The 24,778-nt window shown below is 46.4% G+C and overlaps 1 protein-coding gene across 1 annotated transcript in view; it reads right to left on the bottom strand.

The window, feature by feature from the left end:
• LOC140917186 (cystathionine beta-synthase-like) overlaps nt 1-23,653 on the bottom strand; it is a 50,122-nt gene extending 26,469 nt beyond the window's left edge. Inside the window, exons 1-3 of the mRNA XM_073359441.1 lie at nt 23,614-23,653; nt 14,849-14,955; nt 1,046-1,180 (exon numbers count right to left, since the gene is read on the bottom strand). Coding sequence (XP_073215542.1) covers nt 1,046-1,180; nt 14,849-14,955; nt 23,614-23,636 — 265 coding nt within the window. The 5' untranslated portion in view covers nt 23,637-23,653. The remainder of the gene's footprint in view (nt 1-1,045; nt 1,181-14,848; nt 14,956-23,613) is intronic.
• Nucleotides 23,654-24,778: the final 1,125 nt, after the last annotated feature.

Raw genomic sequence — 24,778 nt, 5'->3', positions numbered from 1 at the left:
GTAGCTAGGGGATTTCTCATGATGGCTGCCCCTTTTGTTCTGTTCCACCCACTTATATACTTTTGCATAAGGCGTGAATCCTTTATCCCTCTCTGGGTTCCCACCCCTCCTTCTGAATGGAAAAACACCAGGTTAAAGATGGATTCCAGTTCAGGTGACATGATCACATGTCACTATAAGACTTCATTACCCATTTGCCAGCACACCGGTATACAGGAAGACTTACAAGTAAAACAGATTTCAGAGTAACAGCCATGTTAGTCTGTATTCGCAAAAAGAAAAGGAGGACTTGTGGCACCTTAGAGACTAACCAATTTATTTGAGCATAAGCTTTCGTGAGCTACAGCTCACTTCATCGGATGCATACTGTGGAAACTGCAGAAGACATTATATACACAGAGACCATGAAACAATACCTCCTCCCATCCCACTCTCCTGCTGGTAATAGCTTATCTAAAGTGATCACTCTCCTTACAATGTGTATGATAATCAAGTTGGGCCATTTCCAGCACAAATCCAAGTTTTCTCACCCCCCAGCCCCCCTCCAAAAACCACACACACAAAACAGAGTAATCTGCAGGCAATTGTCCTGGTTAATGGGAGCCATCAAGATCCCAAACCACCATTAATGACCCACACTTTGCATAATTACAATAGGCCCTCAGAGTTATATTTCATATTTCTAGTTTCAGATACAAGAGTGATACATTTATACAAATAGTATGACTACACTCAGTAGATTATAAGCTTTGTAACGATACCTTACAAGAGCCCTTTTGCATGAAGCATATTCCAGTTACATTATATTCACACTCATTAGCATATTTTCATAAAAACATATAGAGTGTAACATCACAAAGGGAAAACTTCTTTTAACAGAAAAGGTTTAGCAAGCCTCATTTCCCCTCTTCATTGTAGTAGGAGCTGAAAGGCTCCAAAAGCTTCCATCCCATCCCCTCCTATGTGTCCCACTCAAAAATATCAGGCCATCATTCTATTCCATAACCATGCTGTCCAAATGCAGGGCCACAAATCCAGTTCCTACCTGTGTTTCCTGATGTTGGCTCAATGAGCGTGTCTCCGGGTTTTATGATCCCAGCTCTTTCGGCATCCTCCACCATCCTCAGGGCGATTCGATCCTTCACGCTCCCCCCAGCATTGAAGTACTCGCACTTTGCCACTAAAATTTGAAGGGGAGCCCAAATTACAGATGAGCCCAAATCCAACTCACCTGCATACAGTTTTATCCCTGCTATCAAATATGCTAAAACCATCACTACAGAGTGACTTTCTACACAGAGAAACGTATCAGTTCTTCTCAGATTCTCACCATTCACCCCTCACTAAGAACACCAAAAATAATAATAAATAATAATAATATGTCATTGTAATTAACCACTAGCAAACTCCCAAACCCACCATTATCTGTAGCATTAGTCTATAGTATAAGGGCTAGGTACATAAGAGATGGAATGAAGAGATATTGTTTGTTTTACATTTTAATAGCATTTGTTATTCAGTAAAATTCAAGTCAATAAAGAATAACAAGTTCTACTACCAAGTGCCAGATTTCTAAGTCTGTTTTATGAGCTATCAGTCCTCCCATTTCTGGACACAAGAGGATTGCCAGGTTGGGTCACACAATCATAAAGTGGGTGTTTCTCCTTCCTCTGAGGCATCCAACAGCAGCCAGTGTCAGAGATGGAAGAAGTGAGTGCACGGCTCATGGTTAAGGCAATGACTTAGTCATGGGTATTTTTAGTAAAAGTCAGACTATGACTAAATCTTAGCTGCCCTGGCCCTGCAGCCCCTGCTGCTCTGGAGGGCCACCCAGAGTGCCGCTGCTCTGGGGGTCCCTGGGGCACTGCTGCACTGGAGGAGCCTGGGTCCAGCCCCATCGACCACTGCTCTGGGGGGCCCCAGGGCCAGATGCTTGAGGCCACCGAGCACCGGCTACTCCGGCCACCCCTGGGGCCACGCTCCGGTTGCTGCTCCGCCACCCCAGGACAGCTGCTCAGGCAGTCCCGAGGGCCAGCCACACCAGCTGCTGCTAGGGCAGTCTCTGAGGCCAGCTGCCCAGGGCCGCCAAGCAGCAGTCGGTGCGGCTGTTCCCAGGGCCACTCCAGCAGTGGCCCATCTGGCTAGCTGTGGGGCCACCTGAGCAACTGACTCTGGCACTGGCTGGGCCCGGGGCTGCCTAAGCAGCTGGCTCCAGGGCCAGTTGCTCGGGTGGCCCTGGCGTCAGCCACACTGGCCACTGCAGCTACAGAATTTCATGGAGGCCATAGAAAGTCACAGAATCCGTGACTTCCACGACCTCTGTTGCAAACTCACAGCCTTAATCATTGGCCTTTTCTGGTGCAGCAGTTCCTGTATTGTTGTAGATTTATAAAGATGTAGAACTTTGAAAGTAACTTTTTGTGCTGTTTTTCTAAGCTACCTAATGAAATAAATAATTATCATTGGGCCAGATTCTCATACGCTTACTCTTTTTGTGTAGTACCTCTGAGCTGGTTCATGCTCCCTTTGAAGCCAATGTTTTGACATTGGCTTCAATTAGAGCAGGGTTGGGACCTTACTCCACAAGAGGTCCTGCTGAAGTCCATGGGGCCGGGACAACTTTTGGAGTAAATTACTACTCAGGGAGACGAGGGGTAACAGAACCTGGCCCTGTTTGTTGAAGCCCAACAGCTGAGCTCAGGCTGAACAGAACAGGGAGGAGACAGGGTGGACTTTACAATCTAAGAGCCAGTTTGTGTCACCCTAACCCACGCTGAGTTGTTAGAACCATACGCTGCAAGGAACGCCCTTATGAAAACAAATCAGCAGATAATGTACTTTCAGGGTTTAAATTTTATGAGGTAAATTGCCAAAATCAGGCTACAGGGACATTTCAAAAGGCAAACATGACTATTTTTAGTCATTCCCACAGCATTGTTATCCCCTTGTTCACACCAGTTACTGCACAAGTTTATTTTGCAGTATACTTTGTGCTGATTGACAGGTGTTATAAAAGAAAACGTAAGGCCACTCATATAACTTATGTTTCCTTTCCAGTCCTGCACCTGCTGGGGAGACAACATCCTGGTAAATAGCAGCACTGCATATCTTCCTGGTTTGCCCACTGCCTTTTTGAACAAGCCCCTCTTGTGTCTCCTGGGGACATGCCTCCTGGTAACAACCTCCAGGTATGGGCAGCCTGCAGAGGTGCACAAGCAATTAATAATCTGCCCCTGTTGCCTGCCCTCCCTCCACCCCCACAACACCAACTCACCCAGCCTTTATACAGAGGGCCTATACCAGGGGAAAGGTACACTGGAAAACGTCTTACCTTGAAATGAACCTCAGAGTGGGAAGAGCAGATGGGAATGGGACTCCACAATTGGGAGAAAACAAACATTTATTCCTTGTTAACACGGAGACAAGCCACAGGACAATAACTACCTGTGTTTTTTCTGATTTCCCTTAGCACTTGCAATGCTACAGCCTGCACGTACAGGGGCCTTATCACCTGCTGAAAGACTAGCAATCCTCCAAGCGAAGCAAAAGAGGCAGCTCAGGGACCGTAGTGACAGTATCCCAATACAGGGTTATGAAGGCAGAGGTGTGAAGGGATGGTTTCCTGAAGCATTCATAAAGAATCAGAATGGAATGCATGGTCCTGCAAAGGGACCTGATGCACATGATGCATGCCCTCTGTTATTTTTTTATTCAAGTGGTGTTATTTATTAACTATGTCATTTGCTGGATCATGTGAGACAATGAGACATGGAATATGTTGGCCAGAGAGAGTACAAGACCTAGTAATCCCAGCACAAAGATGAGGAAGACCTAGAAAAAGGTGGTTTGAGACTCTGAAGGAGGACATGAAGAAAGTTTGTGTCAGCTTGGAAAACGCACTCAATAAGAATATTTGGGATGAAGAAAAAGAACCACCAACCCCAAATGATGGGACAAGGCAAAGAAGAAGCTAAAAAATTTCACTGGGGAACAACTCTCTTGCATCAATTAGAATATCTGTCCCATAGTATTAATCTATGTAATAAAATCCCAGGGTTGTCACTGTGCATGTGTGTCATTCTGAAGCCTAGCACGTCTGAGTCAGTGTGAAGCAATAGAAGCAGCTGCAAGCATGGTTGAGAGCTCTTTTTGTCCAGGATTTCACCAGGTTCAATCATCACTGAGATTGTCTGCTACTATCCAATTTTTAAGTTCTCAGGTGCTTTTCAGCGTTTTTACACACAACTATGAATTACCCCCATGCAACAGCACGGGCTTTCAGCTAGTTCCTCCTGAAATCAATGCACTTTTCAGTCATTTCTTTGGGTACAAAACATTCATTATCCACACTACCCCTGGCCTCAAAGTAGGAGCAAAACACTTCCCTGACTCTATTTCCCTAACCAGTTGGGGCATTTTGCAGAGGCGCTCCCTCCAGCTGTCCATAACAGTCAGAACGTCTCTCCATCTACTCCTCCCACCTCTCCGTTAGGCTCTCTCCCTTGCTCTCGCAGATGTGCAAAATGCAGCAAGCAGCTATCACACGCGGCATGTCATCCAGCCTTGCCATGAGACACCTCCACCTTCCCTTCAGTCTTTCAAATGCGCACACTGCTCTCATTTGGCAGCCACACACGATATAGTTAAAAGTCAACGTTTTTCTTGTCAAAGTGTCCCGTAAAAGGCTTCATAAGCCAGGGAGGCAGAGGGGAAAGCTGGGGCTCCCAGAATGGCAGGAGGAATCAACTTCACTAATGTCTATGGTATGCTGAGAGCAAAAGTTCCCTTTGCTCAATCCAGCAAACAGGCCTGGGTTTCTAAAGATCCTAGCATCATGGACCTTTCCAGACCACCTCATATTAATAGCTGTGAACCTTCCGCAGTGATCAGCCTGCCCTGGCAGCAATGAGACATATCCTTCCTGTTGATAAAGTCTTTGATGTGGTGTGGGGGGCAAAGAACAGTCCCTATATAGTTCAGGAACCCCATCTATGCGAAGCCATCAATAACTTCCTGTGCATTGCTGAGCTGTGTCACGCAGCGCGACAGCTCCCTCTGAACAGCACTGCAAAGCTCAATGGCAACAGACCCGACAGCTGATCTACCAGTGAACTGGCTAGCCACGGACCAGTGGCAATCAGGGGCGGCGAGCTCCCAGGTGGTGAGGGCCACTTACTTCTCCAGGCTGAGGGGATCTCTCATTTTGGGGTTCTTCTGCTGCAGCTCCGGGCTCTCCACAGGCCTCTCTAGGAAAGTAGCTGAAGTGCTACTGCCGGTCATCCCAGTTCTGAGCCTCCCTCTTGTCCCACCAGGCACCGCTAAGTCTTTGAGACCACAAAGGGCTTTCAGCCAAGTGAACCTGCTCCAGGAAAACGCCCTGCAGAAGTAACTACTTGAATTCATCCTTCTGCTCTTCCTTCACCTGTAGCCATACAGGCCAGGCATCCAAAGCCACCAAGCCAAACCCACCTGGCTGCACACCTGTCAAAGCACATACCTCATTCTGTTTGAATTAACGGCTGTCATGACCGTGGCGCTCAGGAGGGTGACCACCCATCCCGAGTTGGGCAGGACAGTCCTGAAATGCAGTGTTCGAGTCCCGGTCCCTGGCTGAATGACTCCCTGGGACACTGCTCTGTGCCTGCCTGAGACTCAGGGGCAGTACCAGCCTCTTCCCGGGGTGGGGTGGGGGGCTGAGAAAGGCCTTTGCCCCCCTGACCACGAGGCCGCACCCCCTGCTCCTCCTGTCCCCACCAAGGCCCTGGCCAGGCCAGAAGCCAGAGCTGGGCTGTGGTAAGAGCCACCCAGGGAGCCTGGGCCACTGTGGGGAGCCCCAGACTCTTCACCTGCCCTGCGTGGTGCATCCCAGGGGCGGGGACGCAGGCCAGGGGCCACTTTTGGGCATCCAGCCCGGGGCATGCAGGATCCAGGGTTCCCTACAGCAGTTTGTGCTCCCTGGGCGGCTCTTACCATGGCTAGGCTCCAGCTTCCAGCCTGGCCGGGGGTGGGGCCATGGAGGAAGAGGAGAAGCAGGGCAGGGGTACAGAGTGGGTAGGGCTCCTGCATGTATCCCACTTTTGCCTTTTGAAAAGGTGGTCACCCTAATGCTCAGCAGTGTGTCCTCCACCATGCTGCCTGACAGCAGTTCTAAAATCGTGCTGGCAAAATACAAATGAACACATGGATGCCAGGAGTGGAATCATGGGAATTTTTTACTTTGACCCTCAAGTCCCAGAATTCCTGTAGGTTCCAGCAGGCATCCCATATTGCACAGCAAGAAAAATCTCAGCATGCATCGTGCCAACTGGCAGAACATTGCACCAGGAGATATCTGCCTAGAATGCTGCACGGTTAATTTGAAAGAAAGGCAAATTAACATGGATGTATGTCAGTTCAATATAATTAATTTGCTGCACTTTAGAGTGAACAAACTAATCTGAACTAACACGCACACTTCCTCAGGGAAATACAAATATGTCCTTTCACTGAAAATATACCCGACTTTCACACAGAAACAATAATTCAGCTTTACTCACAGAAAAGCAAAATCCAGACACAATACAAGGTACTTGGCTCACAGAATAACACTATCAGCATCAGAGACTGTAACAACCCAACTCTGCTCACAAGGGTCAGGGGGGAAAGACTCCATCTCAGCTTCGAAGCAAACACAACCTGGCGCTACTCAGCCAAAAAATAAACAAAAACAAAAACAAACCACTGGCTAAATGCATAGAAAATAAACCCTCACATGTTAAGGCACTGGAAACCATATGCACAATCTGACTGCCCAGAGAAACATCATAACCCCGTTCTACCGACATACAGCCAAGAGAGAAAAAATCCAATTCAACTCAGCTGAAAGCAAAGCAACAAAGGCCAGATCCACCTCTATGAATCAGGGCAGGAGGAGGGGTAGCTGGGACGGCTCTGCACCCTGGCAATTCCCCATGGCTGCAAGCTCCATAGCGGTTATGGCAATAAGGGTGCAAGTTAGCACAGCCCTAAGTAAGACCGTGCCTTAGACCATGCCAGGGGTCAAACCGGACTCTGGAAGCCCCTAAAGAGGGGAAGTGCAAGCCATCTCCTCCCTGTGCATGTGAAGGTGTTACTGGAAGGGCAGGGATGAATTCTCCAGTAAGTCTCTTGAAGTTAGTCTCCGTTTGAATGAGAATATAGTTGCACAAAACCACGGCCACACACTTTAGCAGAAAGAAAATACAACCCAGCTGTATTCACAGAAAAACACCTTACACTTGAGCAGGACAAGAGGCATGAATATTACGGGAAAGACAGAATACAAAACACCAAGTATATACGAAGACCTATATCTTTTTATTTGTGCTTTATTTCAGTGTGCATCTACAACACCACTACCAAGTGTCCGTACATGAGCTAATGATCCCTTTGACAGCTATCAGACTTCTGCCATTCCAAATCACCCACACCAAGCAGGCTATGTCTTACTGCCCACAATCCTATATGTCATTTATGGAGCTGATCCTATGTTACTTTAAAGACATTTTAAAACTCTTCATGGGAGGATTCTATAGAGATTAGGTTAAGGGAGCAAGAGGCTCAGGTTCAATTACTGCTCTGCCACAGACTTCCTGTATGACCTTGGGCAAGTCACTTAGGGTTAGATTCACAACCAAACTTAAGCTTGGTGATGCTCAGCATCATCACACTTAGCTTTTAGGCACCTGGTAAAATCACTGGGATTCACAAAGCTGGAGTTCGGCATCTAGGCTCCCTGTACAGTGAATGGGGAGAGACAGGCACCCGAGAAAGTGATGCATAAAAGCCAGCATGCTAGGTGGCTCCTTGCCGAGGCTAGCCCATGTGTGCTAAACCCTGCCCCTCTCTCAGGGATAGGCACCTAAATTCACAGTGCAGGGAGGCACCTCCCTCTGCTTGGGATTCTCAGCCGCAAATCCTCTCTTGGTGCTAGGCAGCTGCACCATTTTACCAAGTAGAAGAAGCCTCATAACTTTTAACCCAGTAGTTAGGGTACTCACTGGGATGTGGGAAGCCCCCCAGTTCAAGGTGCCCCTCTGTCGGATGGGGAGAAAGGATTTGAAAAGTGGTCACCCACCTCTCAGGTGAGTGCTCTAACCACTGGACTATGTGATATTCTGGTGCAGGGCTTCCTCAGTCTCTCCTGTTAAAGCTCTTGCACTGTGGAAGTCCTGGCCTTCCTTCCCCCAGCATCTTGTGTAAGCTTCTCATGCCTACTGGATCGGGCATTGCAGGTGAGTTAGATGGAGGAACACCTCTCTCTGCCCGGTTTGTGCATCGCTCTGGGGCATCTGGTGTGGGACTGCAGTGCACATGCTCAGAGGCAGATTCATAGGGGCCAAGAGAACATTTACTGCAAAAATTTAGGCATTGAGCGTGTTTTGGTGCCTACATGGGCCAGGGGCAGCTGAGCAGGGGTTTTGTGAATCCCAGTGAGGTCTGATTCTGGGATTTAGGCATCTAAGTTCTTTTGTGAATCTAGCTCCTAATCTCTGGGCCTCAGGCCTGATCTACACTACAAGGTTAGGTCGACATAAGCTGCCTTGTATCGCCCTAGCTGTGGAAGTGTCTTCACTTAAATTTGACTCCCACCGACGTAAGTGCTTCTCTACGCTGATTTAGTAAGACCACTTCCCTTAGTGGCGCAGAGTTACAGTCGATGTAATTAGGTTGACGCAGCATCAGTGGAGACACTGCATTGCTTATGTTCACTGCTATTGGCTTTCAAGAGTCCCACAATGCCCCACACTGACAGTACAATCGATACAAGCACTCCTAATGAGGACGTGCACTGCCAACACAGGAAGCCAAGTGTCCACACACACAAGCAACTCAGTAACTGCGGTGGGTGGTGGCTGTAAGCCAACGTAAATTAGGTCAACATAATTTTGCAGTGTAGACATGGCCTCAGTTGCTCATCTGTACAATGGGGATAATAGCACTGCCTTACTGCACAGGGGTGTAGTGAAGGTATATAAACACATGTGAAGTGCTCAGATACTGTGGTGACAGGAACTACATAAGAACCTATAACAGATAGATGCAATTAAAGAACGTATCGGATACAAGAATTGCTGCCTGGCCTTGCTGCCCTTGTAAAAGTGAAGACAACCTGATTCCGCCTCTGCAGGTCACCATCAGGTCCAAATAAAAAGGGGAAAGATGTAACTTATTCTAATCTTAATAATACAAAGCCCTCCATCCTTTTACTAACATGCCTGACATGAAGAAAGGAATAGGTAAACTCCTCACATGGTAAGAGACTTCTGTTCCTGCTAGACAATTGGACCACTCCATCAGCTCACAGACCCACTTCTAATGTAACTCCTATATTTATTTTGTCTTTAACATATATTTTACTGATAAACTCAGCTGTCAAAAAATATTAGCTATTTTCCTGTTGGGCACATGTAGGAGTCTGAGAGGAGCTTCCCCAACTGAAGCTATCCCAGAAAGTGAAATCACACATACCAGAAGGCTCATTGAAACTCATGCAATGCCATGTGAGGCAAGTAAATGCCCCCATAACAACGATGTGGGTGAAACCAGACAATCACAACACCCTTGAATGAACTCACGCGGAAAAATGATACAAGACAAAAACACCACATCCCCTGTGTGTGAACTCTTTTCACAAAACGACCATTCTATAGCTGACCTCTCAGTCCTTGTCCCCAAAGGAAACCTGCACAACACCTTCAAAAGAGGAGCCTGGGCACTTACATTCATAATTTTGCTAGCCACTGAAAATCATGCACTTAATAAAAACAGTGGATTTATGGCTTATTACAACAATCTCTAACCTACAGCCCCATGTCCTATGACTGCAGAGGTGTTAACTGGCCACTTCATCTTGAAATGGTCTTTTACAGTATGTGTTAGCTACTTATGCTAAGCAATCTGTTCCCCCCCATAGGCATAGGTTGACTTCTATATTGGGGAGGAGGGTGTGGCTCCAGTCAGGCCAACGGGGCCTCGCATGGGGCAGGGGGACAAAGTCCATGCCTGCCCACAGGGTTGCCATTTCAGACGGGGGTGAGGGGGTTTGCAAATTTAACCGTGATTCCAGGGCCTACTTAGGCAACTGAAAACTAGTGTTTTTGCAGACAATAACTTAGAAATATCTGACAGGAGCACAGTATCTAATTCCTATACCAAGAAAGAAAATTAAATAAATATTAGACTCACTCAGCTCTAATACTAACATGTTCTGACATCTTGTGGCAAGTCACTTATGGGATACTGGTTAAGTTTAAAATGCATCTGATATATCTATATACACAAAGAACATGAAAAGATGGGGGTTGCCATACCAACTCTTAACAGACCAATCAATTAAGGTGGGCTATTAGCAGGAGAAAAAAATCTTTTGTAGTGATAATTCGGATGGCCCATTTCAAACAGTTGACAAGAAGGTGTGAGTAACAGTAGGGGGAAAAAGAAAAGGAGTACCTGTGGCACCTTAGAGACTAACCAATTTATTTGAGCATGAGCTTTCGTGAGCTACAGCTCACTTCATCGGATGCATTCAGTGGAAAATACAGTGGGGAGATTTATATACACAGAGACCATGCAACAATACCTCTTCCCACCCCACTGTCCTGCTGGTAATAGCTTATCTAAAGTGATCATCAAGTTGGGCCATTTCCAGCACAAATCCAGGTTTTCTCACCCTCCGCCCCCACACACACAAACTCACTCTCCTGCTGGTAATAGCCCATCCAAAGTGACCACTCTCTTCACAATGTGTATGATAATCAAGGTGGGCCATTTCTTGCACAAATCCAGGTTCTCTCACCCCCTCACCCCCCTCCAAAAACCACACACACAAACTCACTCTCCTGCTTGGATAAGCTATTACCAGCAGGAGAGTGAGTTTGTGTGTGTGGTTTTTGGAGGGGGGTGAGGGGGTGAGAAAACCTGGATTTGTGCTGGAAATGGCCCAACTTGATGATCACTTTAGATAAGCTATTACCAGCAGGAGAGTGAGTTTGTGTGTGTATTGGGGTGGGGGAGTGAGAAAACCTGGATTTGTGCTGGAAATGGCCCACCTTGATTATCATGCACATTGTAGGGAGAGTGGTCACTTTGGATAAGCTATTACCAGCAGGAGAGTGAGTCTGTGTGTGTGGTTTTTGGAGGGGGGTGAGGGAGTGAGAGAACCTGGATTTATGCAGGAAATGGCCCACCTTGATTATCATACACATTGTGAAGAGAGTGGTCACTTTGGATGGGCTATTACCAGCAGGAGAGTGAGTTTGTGTGTGGGGGGGGCGGAGGGTGAGAAAACCTGGATTTGTGCTGGAAATGGCCCAACTTGATGATCACTTTAGATAAGTTATTACCAGCAGGACAGTGGGGTGGGAAGAGGTATTGTTTCATGGTCTCTGTGTGTATATAATGTCTTCTGCAGTTTCCACAGTATGCATCCGATGAAGTGAGCTGTAGCTCACGAAAGCTCATGCTCAAATAAATTGGTTAGTCTCTAAGGTGCCACAGGTACTCCTTTTCTTTTTGCGAATACAGACTAACACGGCGGCTACTCTGAAACCTGTCAGTAGGGGGAAAATTAGCATGGGGAAATAGTTTTTAGTTAGTGTAATGACTCATCTACTCCCAGCCTTTATTCAACCCTAATTTAATGGTGTCCAGTCTGCAGATTAATTCCAGTTCTGCTGTTTCTCGTTGGAGTCTGTTTTTGAAGTTTTTTTGTTGAATAATTGCGACTTTTAGGTCTGTAATTGAGTGTTCAGAGAGGTTGAAGTGTTCTCCGACTGGTTTTTTAATGTTATAATTCTTGATGTCTGATTTGTGTCCATTTATTCTTTTGTGTAGAGACTGTCCAGTTTGACCAATGTACATGGCAGAGGGACATTGCTGGCACATGATGGCATATATCACATTGGTGGATGATACGGGGGTAGGTGAACGAGCCTCTGATAGTGTGGCTGATGTGATTAGGCCCTATGATGGTGTCCCCTGAATAGATATGTGGACACAGTTGGCAACGGGCTTTGTTGCAAGGATAGGTTCCTGGGTTAGTGGTTCTGGTGTGTGGTATGAGGTTGCTGGTGAGTATTTGCTTCAGGTTGGGGGGTTTTCTGTAGGCAAGGACTGGCCTGTCTCCCAAGATCTGTGAGTGATGGGTCATCCTTCAGGATAGGTTGTAGATCCTTGATGATGCGCTGGAGAGGTTTTAGTTGGGGGCTGAAAGTGACCACTAGCACTGACCCAAGCACCCTTCAGTACTCATACTCCTGCCTCAGCTGCCAAGATTTGTGCTGCTCCATTTCCTATCCCCACCAGTGCTTGGGGCAGGACGTATACAGGAAACCAGCCACTCTCATCTGTGAGAAATGACACATGTGGAGCTAGATAAAGCCTGACAGCTGTGTAGCTAGTGCAGACATTCAGCACACAAATCCAGGCTCAATTCAATTTGAATCTTTGCTTTCCCGTTCGTCTTTAACATTTCCTAGGTGAACTCATGTGGATTGGTATGGCACGTTTGAAATATGCAGTGAAATATCACAGTAATAGCTTGAATAGTCTCCAATTCTGTTTATCTTGGCAAAAGTGTTAGTAACTCACGGGAAGCCTTACTTCCCTCCATCATGAAGTGGGAAGAGAGGAGGTTATTATGATTAAGGCTAGCATCTTGTCATAGTAAATTACCACTGTACCTGAGGGCCTCCTAGTTCAGCCCTGCAAGAGAAGCTATACAGGAAGATTGGGATTGCCAACTTTCTAATTGCAGAAAACCGAGCACCTGTGCCCCGCACCTGCCCCTTCTCTGTGGCCCCACCCCCATCCACTCCATCTCTCACACACCCCACATCGCTCACTCTTCCCCATCCTCACTCACTCTCTCATTTTTACCAGGCTGGGACAGGAGGTGGGGTACAGGAGGGGGTGAGGGCTCCAGCTGGGAGTGCGGGCTCTGGGGTGGGGCCAGAAATGAGGAGTTCAGGGTGCCGGAGGGGGCTCCAGGCTAGGGCAGGGGGTTGGTGTGCGGGAGGGTCTGAGGGCTCATGCTGGGGGTTCAGGCTCAGGTGGGGCTGGGGGTGAGGGGTTTGGGGTGCAGGAGTGGGCTCCAGACTGGGGTGTGGAACCAAGTATTTCGGAGTGTAGAAGGGGGCTCCAGGATGAGACAGGGGGTTGGAGTGTGGGAGGGGGTATGGGCTCTGGACTGGGGGTGCGGGTTCCTGGGTGGGGCCAAAAATGAGGGGTTTGGGGCATGGGAGGGGGCTGGGGCAGGGGTTTGGGGTGTGGGAGGGGGTGTGGGGTCCAGGAGGGAGTTTGGGTGCAGGAGGGGCTCCAGGCTGGGGCAGGGGGTTGGGATGCAGGAGGGGATGCGGGCTCTGGGCGGCGCCATGTCCCTCAGCTCCTAGGCATAAGGGCTGCCAAGTGGCTTTGTGTGGTGCACACAGGAGCTGCCCCTGTAGCTCCCATTGGCCTCAGTTCCCGGCCAATGGGAGCTGCGGAGACGGTGTTCGGGGTGATGCAGAAGCAGTGCACAGAGCCCCCCTGGCAGTTCCTCACCCTAGGAGCTGAGGGACACGGTGCTACTTCTGGGGGCCACACACAGCAGGGAGGAAGCCTGCCAGCCCCACTAACTGGACTTTTAATGGCCCGGTCAGCAGTGCTGACTGGAGCTGCCAGGATCCCTTTTCAGCCAGGCGTTTTGGTTCCAAAACCAGACACCTGGCAACCCTACGGAAGATGTATGAAGCGTAGCTGTGGCTGTATCGGTCCCAAGATATTAGAGAGACGAGGTGGATGAGATGATATCTTTTATTGTGCCAACTTCTGCTGGTGAGAGAGACAAGCTAAAGCTAAATCATCTGTTCCACCTTGCATTTTGCTGTGATGCTCGGAGTACCCTTCCCAGCCCTGAAGAAGAGCTCTGTATGGCTCAAAAGCTTGTCTCTCTCATCAACAGAAGTCGGTCCAATAAGAGATAATACCTCACCCAGCTTGTCTCTCTCTAATGCAGGAAGATGGGCAGGCAGGAGAGGCAGGCTGCCATCTTTAAAGGAGAAGGATGGTCCAGCGGTTAGAGCAGTAGCCTAAGACTTCAGTGATCTGCATTCCAGTCCCCTTTCTTTCTGTGTGACTTTGGGCAAATTACTCAGCCTCTTTGTGCTCAGTTCTTCATCCGTAAAATGGGGATAATAACACTTCCCTACCTAACAGGGGTGTGGTGAGAATAAATACATTAGAGATTGTGTAGCGTTCAGGTACTACACTAATGTGGGCCATACAGAATAGATTCTTTTGCACCGTTTTGCCGTTCCCCCAGGCTCCATCAAAGAACAGGAGCAGCAGTTACATCAGCTCTGAGATCTTCTCCCTCCAAAACTGCTGACCCTGTGACCCTGATACTCCTCAGTTGCACTCAGTATTGCAAGTGGCTGAGTAGCTCAACAACACACATCCTATTTTTAAAAAATGGAGATTAAACTCACAGAGTACGTAAGTTCGAGCAGTAACAAAAATGCAGCTGGGCAGTGGGGCTAGTAACCTTAGTAGTAAGAGTCTTTCTGCGAAGACCATCTTACTGGAGCAAGGCCGGGGTTACTATCAGTCAGGTGCTTGTTACACTGCAGTTTGAAATGCAGGCCACTATTTTAGCTCTGATAAATAACTGTAATGGAAAGATCTAGAAGTATCCCAGCTATGCCATATTTCTCCACCTTCTTTTCACACTTTCCCAACCCTTAGTTAGTTACTGACTCTCTTACAAAAGAGGCCTTGTTCGACCCAGCTTTTGCGCTTGCCACTCAGTTCAGAAAACCTGACAGAAGAGCAGTGGGCGTCGGATACTCACAGAGCTCACACTTCAGTCCATAGGCTTTCCCAATCTTGTTGATTCGAACCAGAGGGGTGCGGCCAACTTTCTTCAGAATATTCGGCAGGATATTTGTTTCTTCCGGCCTGCGTTAGTGGAGGCAGAAAAAAATATACTGAGGGTAACTGTTACTGCCATCCAAACCCACATAAAAAGGAAACCAGAGCAAAACTTGAGAGAAAGAGAGCTGCAGGAGAGGAGGGCTGAGGGAGATTTTGATTTCAGGACACGACCATTGCTAATTGCCTACGTTACTAATGATGCTAGGCATCAGTGATGGAAAACAGCAACAATCTCTGTCAATGGGACTGCAGGAGGGTGTGCCATAATGGTAGGAAATACCACCATCCCCTAGATCAGACGCACCGCCTAATGAATAACTTCATTTTAGCTGCCTTTGGGATGCGACTCGCAGGACATTGTTGCCCATTCAAAAACCAAACGTCTCTTCTTACTGCTTCCACACTCTTAGTTCCCTTGCCCTGTGACTGCATGCACTGATCAGCTGGAAAGGGGCTTCGAAGAGCCACCTGTTACCAGAATTGGCCTTTTAGCTCCCATGAAGGAAAAGCTCAGCTTTGGCTTTCATAAATAGAAATGTGTTGCCCCTTTCCTTGTGAAGGTAGCCTTGCAAATGTAAACTCACGTAACCTGATAGATAGGGCAAAAATAAATAAATAAATAAATAAATAAAAATAAGCCGGGCTTCAGCAGAAGGCTGAGATCGATCTAAAGATTCTCTCTCTCTCTCACACACACACACACTTTTTACATAAAATAAGCCAGTTAAGGGTGAGGTATAGCCCATCCCACAGCACCCTTATACGGGATCTGCACAGTGAATGTGAGCAAGAAAAGTTGAGGCCAGCAGTGTGTGTTAACGTTTTCAGTTGTCTGTGAGCCAGTTGGTGCTCACCCAGCCATACTAGGTAGCTAAGACCCACTCACAGACATACAAGGGAAGGCTGTAAGCAGTCAGGTAAGTCTCACCCATCTCAAGAACCTAAGGAGACTCATTCCCCAGCTGACCAACTCGACCTCTATCAGAAGGGAACTGCTTACCCAGCAAGCCACTGCTGAGAGGAGAGGCTGCAGGACAGCTCCTGCCACCACTGTTGCTATTTTGAGGAAAAGCTTCCAGATAAGGGAGTTAACTAGAAATGGCTAAGCACAGTGGGTCATGAAATACTGGGCCAGGATGGGGGCAGAAACATGGATTGATTTTTTTTAGTAAGGGGAATGTAGTTTATACAAGGTATGGCCCATGCACCATCTGCGGAGGCTGAAAACTTCTATAGAAGCCCTTGTTGAAAGTTTGCCAGCACATCACTGTGTGTGTGCAGGAGGTATGTGAATCTGAACTTTTGGGCCCACCTGTCATCTATTCTTCTTGGGCTCTTTTCCATGATACTAACTGAACTGTGGCTACACAGGCGGGTCAAAGTTCCTAGCATCATTGATTGGAATGAAGCTGCCCATGCTGACTTGCATAGTGCATGACTTCCCCCTCAGATGAAACAGTAGATGTACCCATCTGTATAGAGTAATGAATTTCCCTTCCCCAGCTCCTTCACTGGGTTGCAAGTGGGTGGAGTTAGAGAGAGGCCAGGAAATGGAAAGTAAAAAAAAAACCTGTTCAGCTGGTATGAGGCCACCTGTAGCCTGACCTGGAGGAGCCATGCACTCCCCCAGAAGGGCTCTGACTGCATTAAAGGATTGGAGGGTTTAAAGACAATGCTGTCATAATTCAGCTACTCAATACTTCAGATACATCCCCAAAGAGGAATTCTTTGAAATTCTCATGCCACAAGGGTATGCGAGTAAAATCCCAACAAAGGATTGCTGCTCACAGGTAACAAGATTTTAAATAGATACTCCAGACCAGAATTAGTCTCTCATTCACACAAATCCAGAGCATTAGCTAGAGAATCATGTGTTTATTAGCATCAGACTCACTCTGATAACTCACTTGGAATAAGAGTGCACAGGTGAATCTGGAGTGCACAGGTGAATCTGGAGTTCAGTGCCCTTTAAATGACTGGTTGTGCCTTTATTTGTTGGTCCCATAAAAAACATCAGTCTTGTCAGCTTTTTCTGCCAAGACCCTATGGCTGCAAACTCTTTGGAGTATGTCTTCACTTTGAGTTGGGGGTATAATGCCAAGCTGGAGAAGACATACTCGCACTAGCTTTGAGTGAGCTGTTGTGCTAAAAATAGAACATAGCCATGGCTGTACGAGCAGTGGGAGGGGCTAGCTGCCCTGAATATGTACTCATTTTGAGACCATAGACATGTACTTGGTGTGGCTAACCCCTCCTGCTGCTCACGACTCTGTGGCTACACTATTTTTAGCACAATGGCTTGATCAGAGCTGGCGTAGGTATTTCTTCACAAGCTACGAATCACACCCCCAGCTCCAAGTGTCGATATACCCAAATCTATGCCCTTAGCAGATTAAGGCGGTAGTATGCCTGTACTGAAAAGTTAAGTAGCAAACCCCAAAAACTTGTGTCAAGTATTTTTTTTTAAATATGTGAGTGTCAGTCCCCATGTCTATAACACAAACAGAGCCAGAGTTTTATCTAGTGTCAATCAGTTTAAATAGAATTTTGCCAGTTTACAGCAGTTTAGGACCTGAACTCCCTTTGTTCAGAGAGAAATATTTATCCTATCATGTAGCAGAGAACTCTGATTTTTCCACAAAGGACTAAATTCTGCTCTGTTAGACTGGTGCAATATAGCCTTCCAGCCTGAGTTTATCTGTTCAGCTCCAGCGGAACTAGAGTATGTCACTGCGACTAGGCAAATGACACACATTTAAATGGCCTTTGGCCAAGTAGATTGGCAGTTTATGTCCTTGGACCTTTTACTCTTACAGAAAAAAAGATCACTCAAGGGGTGTGTTTATTGAATCCATGTCTTAAAGCAGAGCTGAGCCATTGCCTTGAGTTGGTCTTCTCAGTACTTTTCTTCTGAAGAGGGTAACAATCCAGAGTTGTTCACCTCCCATTCAATTTCAGATATACAAACACACCCCGTATTTGCAATTGTGATTTGAACTCTGAACCCATGTCATCCTTGAAATACCCAAAATGTATATGGCCTGTTGGTGATAAAGGTAGTAAATACAGATTTACTTCTTCAAAACTGACAAATATTGTTGCATTTTTTTTTGCACTCTATGGATTTGATCACAGCTCCATACACTCAGTACTTGATATTTAAAATGTGAGTTGTCTTGGTTAGTCATGATTGGTCCCAAAAGCCACAGGCTTTGTTTCTGTAGTGAGTGTGCATAACTCCTCTTACCAGGAGAAGGGCTTGAAGATGCTCTGAGGGCTTTGAATCTCAGGGAATGGTGACCATATAGTAGAAGAGAGCAGATAAGGAGGGTTAGGAGATCCTATACAGGCCCCAGAGACCTTACCCAATGCATCATTCTTAGAAAAGAAAACGCTACAGTAAGTTTATTGGTGAGTGCAGAGTTAAAATTTAACTTTGTTTGTCACATACACAAAGTAACTCTGTGTGATGCATGAATAGTGTGGTCAAATCCTTGTCTGGCTTATTTAGCTGCCTCTGTGCCTTGGCTGGTGTTTTGTAGAATTAAACAGCATCCTTTATAAAATATACTGACTGCCTTTACTAGTGACCAGCAGTCAGTGAAGAGAAACAGTCACAGCAGGAGAAAGGGGGAAATTTGTTAGTTAAAAAGACATATTTAGGCCCCAGACAGACACAAGGAATCATTCACAGGCCTAGCCCATGGCTTCTCTCAATGAGTTCATTGTACAGCATGGTTCATTGTACATCAGCTCCAACATGGATTTGTCATGGCACTTCTGCTACCTATAAATGTTCCAGCATGGGAGCTCAAAATTCACATTCCAAGAGTAAAACAACTGCTCAAATGCTCACGTCACACAAACAGCCTTCGTACCAAGGACTGAACTAAGGCCCTCCAGAGCTACAAGCACGAGTTCCTACAGTTTAAGCTAAAGAGCTTTCACCATAAGAGCTGTAATAGACCTATACCCTCTCTGGTTTGGCCCAGACTGGGACACGTAACACATGCTGACTAGTGGGTTATGTTTGCAGAAAGCAATACAGGAGAGGTGCAAGCAAGGCCAAAGTGAATCCACTTTTCAATTCAAACCAATACTTGTGGATTATATTTATATATATACACACACACACACACACACACACAGAGCGCCATTTTCACTCTGCTCCAGAAATCAGTGACAAGGATCAGAGGGGAGCAGGTATGGTCAGAAGACTTTACCAGCAGTCAAAAACTGTCTGTGTGGCAGGGAAATGGACACTCCTTACTAGGGTGACCAGATAGCAAATGTGAAAAAGTGGGACAGAGAGTTGGGAGTAATAGACATCTATATAAGACAAAGCCCTGACCCATGGGTGGCAGGTATAATAGGCCAGGGGAGGCTCTGCCTTCCCCAGCAGTGCTGCTGGACCCCCGGTTGAGGGGTTTGGCACAAAGTTTTTGCTTTATTATGCCCCAGGCAGGATCCGGGGTGGCTAAGGAGGCCAGCCCCAGGCTCTTCAAGGCGGGGGAGTCTAGGCTCAGGGCTTCCAAGCTCTTTGTGAAATGTGTGAGCCTAAAGGATCTCTGAGAAATGCCTTTGGTTCACTGGAATGGCTGTTGGGAATATTGCAGTATCACGCATTTGGTTTCAGTTCTGTGTCTTAGTGGAACCGAGAGGGTTCCACTTCAGAAATCCTGCTTTTACTTTGTGAGGAATGCTACTGTATAAAATGCCCAGAGGAAAACCTCATCATATCAGGATGTGAGACTTGATTGGTCATTAACTGGATTATATGAAGCAGCATAACTGGCTCAGACAATGTAAGAACCAGCTCAAACCTGTGCCGTTCTGAAGCTTTAGGTAATTACCCACTTCATCCGATCCAAGATCTACTCTTCCTTTTCTAATCTCCCTCACAATCTATACTGGACTCTCAGCAGGTCTGCAGGTTTGCAACACCAGCTGCTAGCTGCAGTTCTTGAGACTGCCCAAGGATCAGAACTGCACAATGTATTCTTGGGTATAGAAATCCAGAATGTAGTCTGTAATTAGACATTTACGCCAAGGTAAAAGAACATAAGAATGGCCACACTGGGTCAGCCCAAAGGTCCATCTAGCCCAGTATTGTGTCTTCTGACAGCAGCCAATGCCAGGTGTCCCAGAGAGAATGAACAGAACAGGTAATAATCCAGTGATCCATCCCCTGTCACCCATTCCCAGCTTCTGGCAAACAGAGGCTAGGGACACCATCCCTGCCCATTCTGGCTAATAGCCAGTGATGAACCTATCCTCCATGAACTTATCTAGTTCTTTTTTTAACCCTGTTATAGAAATACCAAATATCCCTGGAGAGTGTGCTATACAAAGGTGTATATTAGTGCAGTCTGAGTAGTACATATTTTCTTTAATTATAAAGAGTGCCGTGTTTCCGGAGGAATCAGGGCAAGTTGGAATCTGGATAGAGACACAGGAGTACACTTGGGTGGAAGGGATCCAGAATAGTTTTGCAAGATGATCATTTGCACATGTGCTTCATTTTCTCATTCAGATTTCTCCAGAGGTAGCATATGTTGCCAAAGAATAAGTCATTCCCAGTCAGCATGCATATTGAAAAGAAAACTGATTTGACTGAAAGAGCTGCTCCTTTAGTCACTAGGCATTCAGCAAATAAATAAGATAATTTAGGGACTATATTTCCAAAGCATTGTTTAATCAGGTGGCTAAATACATCACAGTTAACGGCAAAGGGTGGAACAATCTCCTTTGTTAGTCATTCAGAATTTCTCACTGGTATTCCATGTTTTCAGTTTAAAGATGGAAGGAGGGCTTTGACACCACATTGCACTGCCACTGGCAAGAAAGGCAGGAACAGTTGCAAAGTTTCAGAAGCAGTGTAAGAAACGTGAGATTTTCACTATCTCTGAGCAACATGTTTTAACAACATGCAGCTCTGATACTCCCGGAACTCTGTAAAACTAATTGATATTGCCTAATAAATCACATGGACACTCTAAAGGAGGTAGCTGCTCGCTGGGAAATAGGCTTTGGATATCACAGTCACAAAAAGCACACATTAAAAAATTGTTTTGCATCACAAATTTTAAGAAACCCAAGTAACAACAGTCTAGAGGGTCTTTCTTTGTTCAAGCTGTACTAGTAAAGAGAATTGCCTCACTGTCAAACAGCAACATGTAATTGCTTTCCATATGGAGCAGCCTTATTTCAGATTGCCATTTGAGGGGCACATGATCTGTCATGGTACTTTATATTAGGATGAGAGACTGCCTCAAACTGCAAAATTCAGATACAGATGTCCCCAAAGTTTAGAAGTGTTTGAATGACGGGTTCCAGATTGGGCCCATCATAGACACAGGCCCAAGACATTAGTTTCTGATCCAACTAACGGTGGGCTATGTGACAGTTGCTAGGACACCTTCAAAAATTCATTGAGTCCATCTATCCTGCAAGGACAGGAAATGCTGCCCAGTCAGAAGATGTATCAAATCCTGTATTGATATTACCTTTGGTCTTAGGCCCACCAGTTGTTCAGAGTTAGACTTGGGGACTGGTAGTCTTTCTGGACTTTTGGGGAAGCTCTTATTTTCATAGGTCTGTCTGGGTTGGCTTGCAGGACCATTAAAGAGCCACACATTTCTTTTGGGCAGAGCTGCATTAGCGAGTTACATCAATATGGCAGGAAACAGAGAAGGAGGATGGGACTGGGGACATGGCACTGGAGGACTCAGGAAATGTGGATTCAATCCCTAGCTCTGCCATAGCCTCCCTATGGTCTTGGGAAAGTCACTTAATTTCTGTGTGCATCAATTTCCCCATCTGCAAAATGATAATACCTCAGAAGGGTGGGGTGGGTTAACACCTAATAAATTAATGTTTGTAAAGTGCTTGAGATCCTCAAACAAAAAGGTAGGAGTGAAAAGTATTAGTAATTATTTTATGTTGCCTCACATCACCGCCACTTGGTGTAGACCAAACAAATTCTACCACATGGAAAAGGCACTCATTCAGAGAAGCATCTTGCCCTTTTTCAGTGCAATCAGGGCAAGTTTGCTGGCCCTGGGTGCATGATTTGGGGCACAAACTCTGCACTATTATGAGCCTAGGTCTGTAGAGATTCTTGGTCTACCACAGATCCTTGAATCTTACTTTGTAGATCCACTTTATCATAGGGTGGACTGGCCCTTTAAGGGATTTGGGCTCAGCCTCCCCTATGCCTTGTCATCTGGTCCCAAAGGTTGGGTTTGGGTTGGGTCAGATTATCAGGAATCATGTCATGGTAGGCCAAGAGATGGGGCTTCCTCTCAGATGAAGCCTACTCCAGCAGAGAGTGGGAGACCAAGGCCTAGGAAAGACTTAGGGGAGGTCTCTCCAGAGAATCTGAGTGGGCCTGACAGAGTTCCCCTGGTCAGAGGGAGCTTTGAGAGACCCTGGGGCCTGAAGCCCTGACACAAGGGCAATGAAGGCGAAAGACTTTCAGAGAGGCTTTTGCAAGGGATCAAGAGGGGATCCAGGGTCTGAAAGGATGGAGCTCCCAGCTCAAGCCTGGTGAAAGGGACTGGCTAGAGCTACCTGCCACAAAGGACCAGAGCAAAAGTATGATGAGGGAGGAGGCTGAGGAAACATCAGACAGCAGGACCTGGGATTTGGAAAGAACTTGTGAGCCCAACAAAGGACTGAACAAACCATGGAGTGGGGGAAGCCTGGTTTGGATTTGAGATATTTGAACTGTGATACTTTAATAAACGAGGCCCAAGAAGAGGTGTTATTTTTCCCACATGAGAGTCTGGGGACAGTTATTGGGAAGCCCCAAAGGGGGAAAATGAGGCAGTGACAAGGTCCAACACTGGACTGGTAAGACATTGACACCCTTCTCTATGGCAAAGGAATGCTAGGGCTGTGGAGTGGCTGCCATAAAGTGGGCCCTGCTCGCATGATGCAGCCTGTGGGATTGGGAGAATAGATTCCCCCTTCCTTCCTGTCAAGTTACTTGGTCTGGGCACCGGAGGAAGGACTGTTGCCTTGATACTGATCTGAGGAAACTGAATATTCCTTTACTGCCTGATGGTGCTATCCTTACTCATGCTGAGTTCCAGTAGCTTACTCCATGAGTAGTCTTACTGAGTTCAGTGGGACTGCTCCCAGAATAAAGTACCCCTCAATGAGAGTAAAGGTGACCGAACTGGGCCCTTAGTTAACACATTAACAAATCTATACAGAGAGGGTGGAAACAATAGGTTAGAAGGCTCTATATTCATTATGGCTGCAGTCTCCAAAAGTGCCCACTAATGTTGGGTGCCTTGTTTGCTGGTGCCTAACTTCAGATCCCTATGGGTCTGGTTTGCAGGAGAGCTGCTGGGCAATCCGGAATTGAAGTCAACCCTCGTCATGGTGAAAGAGAGGGGGCAGTCATGAGTGGACAGGAAATATTAGTGGATCAGAGAACCCCCTTTTGGGAAAAGTAATAGCAGTTTTTAGACATAAAATCGTGGCTTTAAATGATGAATTCTGACTACGAACGTTCTAGTGGAACCTTGAGGCACAGAGCGAGGCCCTGAATTTCCTGCAGTAGGGAGGATATAAAACAGTCCAAACATAACTAGCACAAGAGAGTTACTTACAAGGGCATGTGGGAATGAGGCGACTTGGAGATGGGCTTCCCTGGCTTCCATGTGCACTTACTGGGCAAGTTGGGAGGAAGCCATGTGTAGTTGGTTTTGGTTTCCTGATTTTCCTTATCAATGCCATTCTGCAAATGAGAGCTCTTGATCTTCCTGTTCAGTGTGGACACAAAAGCCATCTTGAGCTGAGAGGAAAAGAATGGAAAAAGCAACCATTAGAATCAGGGAGCTTGATTTTCAATGTTGCGCGTGTATGCTGGGTGACCAGTTTGCACGGGGGCACTCGAGCTGATACACAGTCACCTCCGTGCCGAACTGTGTGCCATAATTTGAGCATCCACATTTGGAAATAGGCCCTCAATTCTTCAGTGCTATCTAGCCTAGGGGAATATTTTTCACCATCACAATTAAGGAACTGAAACCTCAGTTGTAATCAATCATAGTACAGTTGACAATGTCAGTGGGAAAAAACCAAACCAAAACATGGATAAAAAAAAAAACTACAGAAAAGCCCAGTGACTCCTTCAGTCTAGAAACCAATATTCCAAGACTTATAGTAAGTAAGCCACCTGAGGATGATTTCTGTAGAAACCTGATTGTCTGTTCTCTATGCCTCCTAAACTAACAAATCTTCCCCCCTCCCTTGAATCTGTTTGCAGAGATCTGACATTAATGTGTAGGACCCACTGCCACTCCCACTGAAGTCAATGTGAGTTTGGTCATTGATTTGAATGGATGCTGGAGCAGGTCCATAATGTATGTTACAATGTTTGCTGTTCTTAAAGCACCATAAACTTGCATTGCACTTAAAGGTGATCTGCAAAAGGGTAAAACGAGGTTAGTCTTTTCTTATTACTTTATGATACACAGATGGGCCTGTCGAAAGTGCTTTGGTGTTTAAAGATTTTTGATTATTACATTAGGAATTCAGATCTTGTGGAGACTGAAAGATATGATGACTGGAGAACTTGTGAAATGATTGCAGCAAGGTAAGCAAAAGAGAGGTTCAGATTCCATCTCCTGCTGTGACATCTGCACACTCTGACAACAGTTCTAGGTATCTCAGATTGATCTGACTGGTGACCTTAAAGGGACAGAGGGATACATTGTTTCAGGAGCCAAATGACAACAGCTTAAAAGTAGAAGGATAAACAGTTATGGCCTATCTACACTTCAAATGCAGCTAAGTCAGGGGGAACAAATAAGATTCTGTCTACACTACAAAT

The sequence above is a fragment of the Lepidochelys kempii genome, chromosome 1 (assembly GCF_965140265.1).
Source record: "Lepidochelys kempii isolate rLepKem1 chromosome 1, rLepKem1.hap2, whole genome shotgun sequence".
NCBI lineage: Eukaryota > Metazoa > Chordata > Testudines > Cheloniidae > Lepidochelys > Lepidochelys kempii.
The sequence above is the reverse complement of the archived record's forward strand: the minus strand, read 5'-3'. Positions and strand labels throughout refer to the sequence as shown.